This window comes from Poromitra crassiceps, assembly GCF_964638095.1.
Source record: "Poromitra crassiceps genome assembly, chromosome: 1".
Lineage (NCBI taxonomy): Eukaryota > Metazoa > Chordata > Actinopteri > Beryciformes > Melamphaidae > Poromitra > Poromitra crassiceps.
In genome coordinates, this window is record NC_139623.1 from 115,336,229 (window position 1) to 115,350,299 (window position 14,071).

Below are 14,071 nucleotides of genomic sequence, written 5' to 3' on the forward strand. Positions count from 1 at the left end.
TTTAGCACTCTTTCTAACTATAAATCCACTTCTGTTTTAATTTCCTCTCTTGCCCTCTTTTCACCACACCGCGGACACTGTGTGCACTGTAAAAATAAACAACGGTGGTGTTGTGTTATGTTGTTTTGTTGAAATGTTGTAATACGGTAAATGGGAGCTTCCTCAAACAGCCATCTCTTCCCGACAATCCCCTCTGTGCGTGACCACTTACATATGGTAATTACGGTAAGCAAACGGCCACTCGGGCAACAACTCCCTCCCCCGACTACCAGGAGAAAATCACAAACTTCGGCGAATTCACACAAAGGAAGATCAAGGAATATTCACAACAAGACGAGCAGTAGAAGCAACACTCTCACTTACCATGGGGAAGGTACGCAGAAATTCACACGAGGCAGCTTTCAAGTTGAAAGCAGTCAATCTCGCATTAAAAGAGAGCAGCCGCCGATCAAACAGAGCAGCCGCGCGTAACCTGGGCAAAAGGGACTGTCCGTCCGGGGGAGAACTACTGAACAACTCCCTCCCGACTATCAGGAGAAAATCACAAACTTCGGCGAATTCACACAAAGGAAGATCACGGAATATTATAGGAGTGTGAAAACATCCACAATTACCAACGGGTTCCAAAACGCTGGACTGCTGCGGGATGAAGAGGATGACGCCACGGGGACTGCCCCCTAGTCCGATACCTCACGAGTCCGATACCTCACGAGTCCGACACCTCATGGTTTTGGGTTAGGGTCTGGGGGAGGTTAGGTTTAGGCGTGGGGGTGGGAGAGGTTAGGTTTTGGGTTAGGGTCTGGGGGATGTTAGGTTTAGGCGTGGGGGTGGGAGAGGTTAGGTTTTGGGTTAGGGTCTGGGGGAAGTTAGCCTCTTTTTTCGGACTCGTGAGGTGTCGGACTCGTGAGGTATCGGACTCGTGCCATGGCACCTGAAGGAGAGAGGAGAGTGGTTGACGAAGCCACCCTGAACCTGTTCGTTTCCGACACTGAAGATGAGGACTTTGGTGGTTTCAGTACGCAGGAAGAAGAGGAAGACGAGGATTAGTGACTTGACTTCTCTGGTTACAGGTTTGCTGCACATATACGGTAGCCTATTGTTGTGTGATTTTGTCTGGGGATTAGTGACCTGACTTTTGTTTTGTTTTGTTGAAATGTTAATAAATGGGAGCTTCCCCAAACAGCGATCTCTTTCCCGACATTCCTCTCTGTGCACGAACCCTTTCATATGGTAATTAAACATCAAAACACCCGCGGCTTATAGTCCGGTGCGGCTTATAGAAGAAAAAAATAGTCAATTTTGGTCCCGCGGCTTATACACCGGTGCGTCTTATAGTCCGGAATTTACGGTAGTTAAAACTGTTTAACGCACACCTAGTTAAAACTGTTTAACGCACACCTAGTTAAAACTGTTTAACGCACACCTAGTTAAAACTGTTTAACGCACACCTAGTTAAAACTGTTTAACGCACACCTAGTTAAAACTGTTTAACGCACACCTAGTTAAAACTGTTTAACGCACACCTAGTTAAAACTGTTTAACGCACACCTAGTTAAAACTGTTTAACGCACACCTAGTTAAAACTGTTTAACGCACACCTAGTTAAAACTGTTTAACGCACACCTAGTTAAAACTGTTTAACGCACACCTAGTTAAAACTGTTTAACGCACACCTAGTTAAAACTGTTTAACGCACACCTAGTTAAAACTGTTTAACGCACACCTAGTTAAAACTGTTTAACGCACACCTAGTTAAAACTGTTTAACGCACACCTAGTTAAAACTGTTTAACGCACACCTAGTTAAAACTGTTTAACGCACACCTAGTTAAAACTGTTTAACGCACACCTAGTTAAAACTGTTTAACACACACCTAGTTAAAACTGTTTAACGCACACCTAGTTAAAACTGTTTAACACACACCTAGTTAAAACTGTTTAACGCACACCTAGTTAAAACTGTTTAACGCACACCTAGTTAAAACTGTTTAACGCACACCTAGTTAAAACTGTTTAATGCACACATAGTTCGGCTCAAGTCTAATCACTGTCTAAATTCATCCGCGGCCACTATCATTATATCATAATAGTATCAGCTTGTATCTTCTACACTATAATGCCGGCAGTGTCTGTCTCTCTCTCTCTCTCTGTCCCTCTGTCCTTCGCGTATCTCGAGAACCGTTTGTGTCTGATCGACTTCAAACTCGGCATGTGGAGGTGTACGGAGGGTGGACTCAGTGCAGAGCACTGTTTCTGTGAATTTTGGACACGGAACACGTTCAATATTAATTAATTTCTGTTCAATTCTGCCACACCTGCCTCAACAATGAAACAAACTAATGCCTCCCTCTGGAGGTGGGCGGAGCGACCATGGCACAGGCTACCAGACAGCACACTCTCTCTGCGGTGTTACTGTACACATACACATTGCGACTCTTCAGTGGACTGAAAAGCAGAAGCCGCCACTATCCACCACGGTACGTTTTAAAAATGTTCACATGGTATTTCTAAACTAAATTGGCTGCGTGCCTTTGTTAGCCTAACATTAACGAGTTTGCTAAGGCTTTGGCACCGTTAGATAACAGCAACTATAAATGTGTAACATTAACAGTGATTAATCATACGGTACTGCTGTTCGTTTCCTCAAGGGAGTGGACTGATGACACCGGACTTCGCCCAGGGTAGGCGTGCCTCACAGTTTGAAAACCGCTGCTATAGTGTATTAAGTATCTCTGGAGAAGCTGATGGGATGGTAATGATTGTTACAGGTATTAGTCAGTTTCCCAGGTGTTAACAGGGAAATCACCTGGGAGAGCGACTTACAGCTTGTATAAAACTTTAAACTTTGATTGCAAAACTTACACCAAAAATGTTTTAGTGCTTTTATTTTATATTGTTGGCAAATGACCATGGAATAAGCAGGTTAATCAATGAGTCAAGAGGGTGATTCTTTGCCTCCGCATCGTGCATTAAAATCGTTTAGCGCACCTACTCGTTCAGTATCCGTTACCCATGTCATCCACTCTTATTGTGACCTCTGACCTCTGTGTCTAGACTCATCACCATCAGAGATGAGCCCTTTGAGGGTGGTGTCTTCTGCCAATTTCAGGAGCTTGACGGACTGATGGCTGGATGTGTAGTCGTGTGTGTGTGTGTGTGTGTGTGTGTGTGTGTGTGTGTGTGTGTGTGTGTGTGCTGTGTGCGCGGATCTGAGTGTGTGTGTGTGTGTGTGCGCATGTGCGCGTGCGCGTGTGTGCGTTTGTATGTTTGTGTGTGTGTGTGTGTGTGTGTGTGTGTGTGTGTGTGAGAGAGTGTGTGCGGGTGTGCATCCGTGCGTGCTCGTGCATGTGTATGTGTGCGCGTGCACGTGATTGTGTGTGTGTGTGTGTGTGTGTGTGTGTGTGTGTGAGAGTGTGTGTTTGTGCGTGCGTGTGTACCAGCTGTGGCGTGTCATGCAGCAGAGGCAGCAGCGTGGCCTCCAGGATGTCTGTCTGGTCGAGGGTCAGGCCGTGGCTCAAGGCCAGCAGCAGCACCAGGAGGTGGGTGGCTGAGCGCAGGCGGGTGAACGCCTGCTCCAACGACGCCCGGTTCTCCTCCGCAGCGTCCGCTAGTGCCATCACCTGGTGGAGGGAGGGAGGGAGGGGCTGTGAGTATCACTCCTATACAACACACATGACAGGTGTTTCGGTGGACTGTCATTTGCCTACTCAAATTGATGATTGAATGGTTTCGCTATGAGTTTGAGAGCTTTAAAACATTTTAACACTTTCAGAAAGCAACAGGTATTGTAGGACATGTAGTCTTAATGTGGAGAAAGCCTAGAACTACAGTATCAAGACCACTGGTGTGAGATAGAGAACAAACATTGCGTTTGTTTACAGGAATTACTTGATGATCGGGATGGGTCATGATTTTTGAATATTCAAATAGTCATTAAATTATAAATTGTGTACCCCAGGAAGAGTAGTCACTAGGTAGTGGCTAATGGGGATGTAAATAAATAAATAAGTAAATACATATCGAATGGTTTATGTATATTCCCCTTGTTTTTACCACTGCCTGTCTCTTTAAGAGCATTGTGGAGAATTCTGCAGAGTGAAGTGATGTATAGCGATTCCAGGATTTCACATCCTTGTGAAATAGAGTAACACAGACCTTAACTCATTCAGGGCCAGTTTAGGACTGCCAATATTTAGCACAGGCCAAAGATTTTCATAATTGTTGGTCATCTTTCAAGACCCACAGTAAATTATCTATTAGCACCAGAGTGATTTGCAATACCTCAAAATGAAGATGTACGTCTCTGGGTTCACCAGGAAAAAAAAAGTTAGCTTTTAGCATGTTCTGTACTCTACTTATATCCATTTATATACACCCTGTTTTCACCCAAAATGTCTCTCTCTCAGATGACAAACAGGAGCAAATGCAATTTCTGTAAAATATACATTCTCAAGCAGAACTCGCTCTCAATTCTTTTATTTTGAACTGTATTGACATCAGACATGTAAATACTATTCGTTATGACACAAATGAAAATAAATAAATATATATATATATATATATATACACATGAAGTGCTTTTTTTTTACATTCAACAATACTGCAGTGTGAGTGAGTGTGCAGACAGACACACAGACAGACAGACAGAGAGACAGACAGACAGACACACCGACAGACAGACAGACAGACAGACAGACAGACAGACAGACAGACAGACACACACACACACACACACACACACACACAGACACACACACACACACACGATCCCCCTTCGTTGCGTGATTTCTAACCCCACATAGGATAAGCAATAACCACGCCCTGTGGCGCCGGGATTGGCCAGGAGCAACAGTGGAGCAGAGACACTACACTGGAGGGCACGCAGTCCAGCGATTTCATGAAGCTCTTGAGAACGGGCAGCGGGCTTCTGCCTGCGTGCCTAGCTGTTCGTGTGCTGCTCGTCCATGTCTCCCCCTGTCATATTCTTCCTGCTATCGTTGCCGTTTTCCCCTCGGCTATTCAACACGTCCTCACCGCCCTCTGATCACTGCTGATCGATCATTTCCTCATTCCTCCGATGATCAAACGCATCTGTGGATTACTTTCTCCGGTTTTCTCCGGCTGGCACACAGGAAGGCTGGCACACAGAAAAGCGACCAGCTCCTGCAGCGCGCGAGGGGCGTTTCAATGGGGTTTCTCCAGTCTGCACAAGGCAAGCTCCTTATCCATTTTCTGATATTCCTCCTGCTCAATTTCAAAACAACAGCTGCGGTATGTGTTTGTTCACGTGTTGTCTTAGATGATAGGGACCTGATACCATGTGACAGGCTGGGGAAGTGTTTTAACTACGCCCTGCAGTAATAAAAACAAAAACACGTCAAACACGTCATTGGCCCTCTGGGCTATTCCTGATAAGACGTCAAAGACGTCATTGGCCCTGAATGAGTTAAAGGATAATTCATTTTTTTTACACCCCCACAAAATTGCACATCGTGCCTTTAAAGCTGGAAATAAGTTTCCAGCTTTAAAGGCACGATGTGCAATTTTTTTGTCCACTAGATGTCGCCATTTTAAACCAAAACAAAGGGGTGTTACCCAAACAATCTTGACCCCCACCCACCAGAGCGGGGCAAGCTGCTCCCCCGCCCCCTCTTGTACTACAAGCGATGGAGAAATCAACAACTATTTTGTGGATAGTGCCTACTGCAGACATAACGTAAGTACATAAAACAAGCACGAATGCATCTCGGCTATGTCTTTGGCTTGAGTAATGACAAATTTCACATGATAGTCATAAAACTTACGTTAGTCCCAATAGTCCGCTTGGTAAGGCTATACTGTTATTTGTACCATCTGCTAACTGATCAAAATCCATGTAACATAATCTTTTGAATAGCCTGCTAGCCCTCCTGCTACAGTATCGCTAAGTAAGGTTAGCCAAAACGTTGTCTAAAACTTGTTTGACATAGCTAAATAATTTAGCTCGCTAACAAAAACACCTAGGCTACAAGCCACTCACTGTTGCCAGACAGTTGTGGTTAGCTAGCGATGTCGCCAACATTGAATTGAAATCATCCTAATTTACTAAATTAGGATGATTGGGCAAACGTGATCGTGATCCCTTTTCCTAAATGAACTAGAAACTAATGGGGTCAGATACATGTAATTATAAATATTATAAATATTATATTCCCAGGTGTGCAGAGATCCTTTCTGTCAGATACATGTAGCAAAGTTACAAAAAGAAGAAGAAAAAGTCGTCGTTTTGAGATGGAGAGGGACAAAAGTATAGAGTACTTAATAGAATGTACTGAATTCCACAGTTTAGCAGTGAGTCACGCCTGGTGACAGGGGACGATGGGGTGTGGTCCACAAGACGAACTCTAACCTCCAGCCAGAGGTCAACCCCTCATCCCTCATTCAGAAGGAGGAGAGGAGTGAGGGAGCGATGACAGAGCGAGACCGATGGAGAGACCAGGACAACAAGAAAGGACAAGGTGGACAAAGGGGGGGGGGGGGGGGGGGGCGAGAGATGAGCGAGGAGGACGAGAAAGGGAAGAGAGAGAGAGAGAGAGGTGAAAGCAGATCTGCGGCTAATGGAAGTGTGTGTGTTGAGGTGAATGAGTGATCTGCAGGAGCGGCAAACGCACGCCAGTGTTTTGTTTGACAAATGGATTCAGCATTCGCCATACGATACTGAGAAAACAGAGACGGAGTGGGCTGTAAGGTGTGTGAGTGTCTGTGTGTGTGTGAGTGTGTGAGTGTGTGTGTGTGTGCGTGTGTTAGGGGTTAAGCAGCAATTGCCAAAGTAAGCCATATTCGTTGGTATTGGTGTAACGCTATACTACAAACATAGAGGTACAAGAGAATGAGTGCCTCCTCTCACACTCAGGATGTATGTACACACACACACACACACACACACACACACACGCATGCACACACACACAGACACACACACACACTCACGCACGCAAGCACGCACACACACACACACACACACACACACACACACGGCTCATGTCCCCAACGACCCCACACACAACATCTACTACCTGAAACACACAGAAACACATACACACAAAACCACAGAACGTCCAATACATGAATGCTTGAAATCCCCACACAACACCGCTACCACGCAACACACACGCACGCACACACACACACGCCCAATCCCCCCCCCCCCCCCCCCCCCCCCGGTCTTTGAAAGTGTGTGTGTGTGTGTGTGTGTGTTGATAAAAGGCTCCAGGTCCAGTGAAGGGCTCCATTGTTGGCAGCAGATCGGCTCCACACACACTCTGATTGATGCCAGCTGAGAGAACACAAAGACACATTTAGCCCGGACACACACACACACACACACACACACACACACACACACACACACACACACACACACACAGCACTTCCCTTGTGAAGGCTTGAATTTGGCATTTTGACCATCACCATCTTGGATGAGAAGAGCCGCAGCACCGCTTATGGTCCGTGATCAGCAAGCTGCGCGATGAGCTGCAGACGACCTGTCAATCACGCCCAGAAGCATAGTCTGTTTTACCATCTATTTGACTCTAAATGGACCAGAATTTACTGAAGAAGACTTGAAACTAGCAATTGAGAGCATAAAGTCATTAGGACAGTGCTGCCGCTACATACACACGCATCACTCAGGACAGTGCTGCCGTTACATACACACGCATCACTCAGGACAGTGCCGCCGCTACATACACACGCATCACTCAGGACAGTGCTGCCGCTACATACACACGCATCACTCAGGACAGTGCTGCCGCTACATACACACGCATCACTCAGGACAGTGCTGCCGCTACATACACACGCATCACTCAGGACAGTGCTGCCGCTACATACACACGCTTCACTCAGGACAGTGCTGCCGCTACATACACACGCATCACTCAGGACAGTGCTGCCGCTACATACACACGCATCACTCAGGACAGTGCTGCCGCTACATACACACGCATCACTCAGGACAGTGCTGCCGCTACATACACACGCATCACTCAGGACAGTGCTGCCGCTACATACACACGCATCACTCAGGACAGTGCTGCCGCTACATACACACGCATCACTCAGGACAGTGCTGCCGCTACATACACACGCATCACTCAGGACAGTGCTGCCGCTACATACACACGCATCACTCAGGACAGTGCTGCCGCTACATACACACACAACACTCAGGACAGTGCTGCCGCTACATACACACGCTTCACTCAGGACAGTGCTGCCGCTACATACACACGCATCACTCAGGACAGTGCCGCCGCTACATACACACGCATCACTCAGGACAGTGCTGCCGCTACATACACACGCATCACTCAGGACAGTGCTGCCGCTACATACACACGCATCACTCAGGACAGTGCTGCCGCTACATACACACGCATCACTCAGGACAGTGCCGCCGCTACATACACACGCATCACTCAGGACAGTGCTGCCGCTACATACACACGCATCACTCAGGACAGTGCCGCCGCTACATACACACGCATCACTCAGGACAGTGCTGCCGCTGCATACACACGCATCACTCAGGACAGTGCCGCCGCTACATACACACGCATCACTCAGGACAGTGCTGCCGCTACATACACACGCATCACTCAGGACAGTGCCGCCGCTACATACACACGCATCACTCAGGACAGTGCTGCCGCTGCCAGGTATACCGATCATACCACTTCAGACAACAAATCCCCACATGTGGGAAGTGCGCTGACAAACATGGAAGAAGCAGATGAGGGCGTTGCTTGGCCGGATGGATGGGAAGTTTAGATTTAAAAAACTCCCTGATGGAAGCGTGGATAAGAACACGGTTGTTCAAGGCAGCCTCCGGTATCACCTCAATGCTAAACATGTTGCAGCTGACTGGAAGCCAGAGCTAACATTAACTTAGCTGCTCATCATGCTTGTACACGTGTTCAGTTGATAGTTTTTAATTATCCACTCCAAAGCCCGTTGTCAGGTTGGAAAAACACAAACAACTTTTATGCCACATCCACAGGGGCGGCTGTGGCTCAGGAGGTAGAGCGGGTCGTCCACTAATCAGAAGGTCGGTGGTTCGATCCCCGGCTCCTCCAAGACACTGAACCCCAAAATTGCTCCCGATGGCTGTGCCAGCACCCTGTGTGGCAGCCTGCCGCCTTCGGTGTGTGAATGGGTGAATGTAGGCACATTGTAAAGCGCTTTGGATAAAAGCGCTATATAAAGGATAAACTTTATTGTCACTTCATGGTACAAGTATCACGAGCAAAATTCTTCTGGGTTCGCTCTCAGAGTGAGGAGAGCAGAATCAAGTCGCCATAGTACAGCGCCATCAGATTCATTGGACAATGCATTAAAATAAAATACACTCAGATTATTCACATTATTACTAGTTGAAAAGTAATAAAGGCACGCTTAGAAATTATACAATACATATACATTTGTTGTAACATGTACAGGATTACCAGCAAGATAACCCACACCACAACGCAGAAGGCTGCCATACGGTGGCAATTTGGTCATGGGAGGGAAGGGTGGTGGTGTTGGGGGGAGGGGGGGGTGCCAAAGCGGGGGGAATGTATGAAGGCGGGGGGATGGGGTGGGGTGGGGGGGGGTTTGGAGGGTGGAGGGGTGTGTGCGTGGTGTATGTCCATGAGTCCTTGGAGAATGTTCATGTGTGTGTGTGTGTGAGTGTATGTCTGAGGTTCCTCTAGTCTAGGCTGTTAACACATTCACTGCCAACAACGTATGAACACGTTTTCAGAATCCAGCTGTTCCCTGCCAACAACGTGTTTACACGTTTTTGGCATCGATTTTTTTTTTTTGACGGTGGGTTGTGCATCTAAGCCTTTTACATCTCTTATATAATTATTGGAGCCACCGAACGTTTACAACCCATTCCACCGACCCACTAAGTGGCAACAGTGCTCTCCTGGCTAGAGAAAGGAAAGCATTTTTTTAACTTGTCAAGCCATTCTCAGCCCAGCCATTCTCCTTTTCGCGCTGATTGCTGGCGATGCGGGATTGCAAATTTACATAATAGATTCAGCCGATCTACTATGATCGGGTGATAGATTACAGGTGGAGGAACACACTTTGAAACACGCAGCATAAATATGACCAGAATCGCAAAAGCTTCTCTCAACCAAAACTCCAAACGAGCGAGTCCATCCCGACTTCCTCAAACAGCGGCCCAGACATGCAGGCACAGGAGAGCAGCAAAGCACTGACTGGTGACAAGCTTGTCCGCCCACGGAGGGCGGAGTTGAAGCAACTCGAGAGGGAGGGAGAGAGAGAGAGAGAGAGAGAGAGAGAGAGAGGGAGGGAGGGAGAGCGAGAGGGAGGGAGAGAGAGAGAGAGAGCGAGAGGGGGAGGGAGAGAGAGAGAGAGAGAGCCAAAAATGAATGGTTAAAGTGACAGTTCCATCCAATTTCACAAAAAGCCGTTTATCTCTGAATATTCTTTTTCACGCTAAAACCATGCTGTATTCAACTGCTAATGCTTACATAACTACCGTACTAACTCTACAAACTAACTCTTTTAGACAGAGAAAGTACACATTCTATTAGTACTTTTGAGATATTGTATGTTCACAAACTCCAAGCTGAAACGAATCCTCGGCTCTTATAAAATGAGCCATAATCCTCAAAAAACGGCTTGGCAGAAGCTACCTACAGCAAAAAAAAACGTCTGGCAGTCAATGTGTTAACACAACAGGTTGCTATGGAGACGACCTCGATCTTTCCCAGTCCAGAGTCAACAACAGGTGTCCATGGGGGAGAGGGAGGGGGTGGTGGTTGAGCGCCACTTTGCAGTGAGTCTTCTGGGGGAGTTTTCTGCAAGCGGCCTTGCCGGGCCTACAAGCGAGTGGGGGCGACGGAATGGAGATTGGATGTTTGGGTTACAGCGAGGGAAACAGCATTCCAATTGATTATTCCTCTCTAGACTCTGTCATGGTCTTCAACTTGAACACTTCGCCTTGCAGAACAGTGAGTTTCTCCAAAATGTGATCCATCTTGCGATTCAGATCAGAAGTCACAACAGTCTGAGTACTCACGGCTCTGCCCATCTCGTTTAACATGTGGGGCAGCTTTTGGACTGCTTGAATGGCTGCCGTCTTTCCAATTTTCCGATAGACCAGGGCAACGCTCAATCCGAGAAGCAATTGTCCTGTTATCATAAATCCAAATAGGTAGACATCTTCGATGTCCTCCACGGAGAGAACCGCCAGGCAGACAACCCGCCACTTCTCCCATGCGTCCATCATGTAGCCCGCAGGGAAAGTTCCGTCTGGGCAAATAGGTTCCCCCGAACCCGCGCTTCTCGTGGAATTTTTTTTGTCAATTGCTTTGAGAGACCAGCTTATCAATTCCATATTTACATCAGATAGTTTCGAAGAGACAGTGCAAGAGTGGCCCCGGTCAGGACGAGTGAGCAAGCAGTGGGAGGGGAGAGAGAGGGAGAAAATGCGACCGCCTTTGTCAAGAGCAAGTGTCCAATAAAATGTCCAAATGCAGTCCATTTACCATTGTACCATCCACAAGTGTCACAGGTTACATCCACTGTTCTTTCTCTTGCTGGATAATATCAAACTAATAAAAAAGGACACGGTATAAAAACCGTGTGTCTCCACAACTAGTCTCTGCCTCAACTGAACTGATTCCACCCTACAACAGCTTAGCTGAGGGTGCGGGTGCAATTCTCTTAAAGTGACAGTACACGATTGTCAAAATAAATGAAAAAGCCTATATTCTAGACATACAGGGCTCTATCGTTGCATCGGCCTATAAACTGCGCATAGCGCTCAGCGCAGCGCAGATTAGTGGGCGTGGACCAGCCCACTCCTTATTTTGGTATCGCCGCTACACGCAGCCTTAAGCATTCCAACCACGCCTTTTAAGCGTAAAATTATGCACAGTCTGCTCATTGGAGAAGTGCAGTAAACGAGTCACAAGCTTGCCTTTTAAGCTCCAATTCCACGGAGCGATCCAGTCTAGTCAGAAAGCCAAGCGCTCTGCTCTCCCCCCCTCCCTTTCATCCCCGTCTGTCTCATATATTTTATTCCATATTATTATGCTTCTCAAACGAATCTTACTGCAGTTTAAATACTGCAAGTATGTAAATACGCTACACTATAGCAAGATCAAAGTGAAAAGAATGTTCTAAACGCATCGGCTAGAAAAATTAGGCTACTTCATGGGAATAATTTGCTTTACAAAAAACTGGAACCAAAAGATAAGAATTAGCCTTGTACTTAATAGGCTACATGATGGTGCATCTGTGATCCATAAATTCGATCAGATGAATATTGAAAGCCTTGTTACTATGCTGCATGTGGACAACACTTTCGTGTTTTATCACTTTGATCCTTAACGACCGCAGCTGCACGTCGTTGGCTAGCGTACATCGGCAATGTTTGGTTGTTGAATGAATTCGTTCATCATACAGTAGCCTAGGCTAGACTAACCTATGAAAATATTAATTTGGGGTAGGAGGAGCTGGGTGGAAATGTGTCCGCTCACCTTTCAATCCGGGAGCGGTGGCTGTCACCTGAAAGCACACCCCAGGACGGGAATGTTGTGGTGCTGCTTGGCTGTGTGTGAAAGCAATTTCTGTGGCGAGGCTGCCGGCTTTGCGGGCCTTCTGAACTGCAATTTTCAAATGGGTCAAGGGACCCATTTGAGTAGTCATGCCCATTTACATTTGTGAAAAACTTTGCTGACTTTGGAGCTATGTTACACCGGCTTCCCAGTGAGCTAACATAACATTGCTGGTACATACAGATTCATCTGTATGTCTAGTATTTTTTAGGGGTGCTCTGATTAAATTTAGGGGTGCTCAAGCACCCTAAAAGGGTCTAAAAATGCCACTGGCTTATTTCATGCTGTGTCTCTATTAGGAACGTGTTTACTGAGGTAATAAATCAAGTGAGAAGTAGGGTCCTTTTCCCACTGACTTCGATACAATCCAACTTATTTTTGGAGCCACAGACTGTATAAATGTATAAATGGGTGATAAAAATTCACCTCCTTACAGCGGTTATGAACCGTGAAAGTAGCTAGAGACCAAAAGCATCCCCCCCCCGACCATGCTGTAAATGACATGTTTATTTCTGCTGTAAAGTTCGGCATTTTAAAGGGATATTCCAACATTTTGGGAGATTTGCCTAGTTGCCTATTTGCCATATGACAGTAAATGGAGAATGTGGATGCCTTTATCATCACTGTGCGTGACCTACAAACAGCGGTACGGCACTCGTTGCTACTTAGCTTAGCGCTACAATGGTTGTTCTAGAGTTCTGCCTACTCACCTGGGCCTCTTGGTGAGGAGTCTGTTGTAGGCATGAACCTGGTTCAGTTCTTGAAGCTTGCGTTGTCACAGGCACACTGGCAAGAGTGTTATGGAGGCCCCTTCCTCCCATAACCCGCTGGCCAACTGGGTGATGACTATCACCTCCTATGTTGTATTCCTTAATGCTGGATATTGAAGCCATAGGCCAAAACAACACAATACACTCTGGTCCTGGAGCATGGGCCTCTTATAGCACTTGCACACCGCTGATGTCACACATCCCATTGTAATGTCATCGGAGATGGTCACATCCTCACTGTGATGACATCGGTGATGATGTCATACTCGACTATGACACTGCGTCAAGGTCATTGATGCAGTGATGATGTTATCCCCAAAGCGTCATCCAGAAGCAGCTCCAGGGACCTAGCCGGACCCAGAAGCCCAGAATCTGCTCCGGGGACCTTTTAAACAATGGGAGTGAACGGTACAGCCGCCCAAAAATAAATATTCCAACAACGCCAGAAACACTCACATGTACATGTTGTGACTCATGTACTCACCACGCGATGAAATAATAATCCAAAGTTACAGGAAACGGTCATTTTCGAAGTAAATTCACACACCCAGAACTAACAAAGATTAACCAAACTAACCAAGAGTAAGTGAAGTTACTTCCTCGTTTGCCATGAGGTGCATGCGCTGTGTGCAGTCATTAGTACAGAAGCAAACAGACAGCTTCGAATGCCAGCTAAGACAAT

General features: G+C 46.6%; 1 protein-coding gene across 1 annotated transcript in view; it reads right to left on the reverse strand.

The window, feature by feature from the left end:
• bbs9 (Bardet-Biedl syndrome 9) overlaps positions 1–14,071 on the reverse strand; it is a gene marked incomplete at both ends in the record, with an annotated part of 588,136 nt that overhangs the window by 237,616 nt on the left and 336,449 nt on the right. The window contains one exon of the mRNA XM_083636722.1: positions 3,437–3,619. Within this exon, the coding sequence (XP_083492848.1) occupies positions 3,437–3,619 (183 nt within the window). The remainder of the gene's footprint in view (positions 1–3,436; positions 3,620–14,071) is intronic.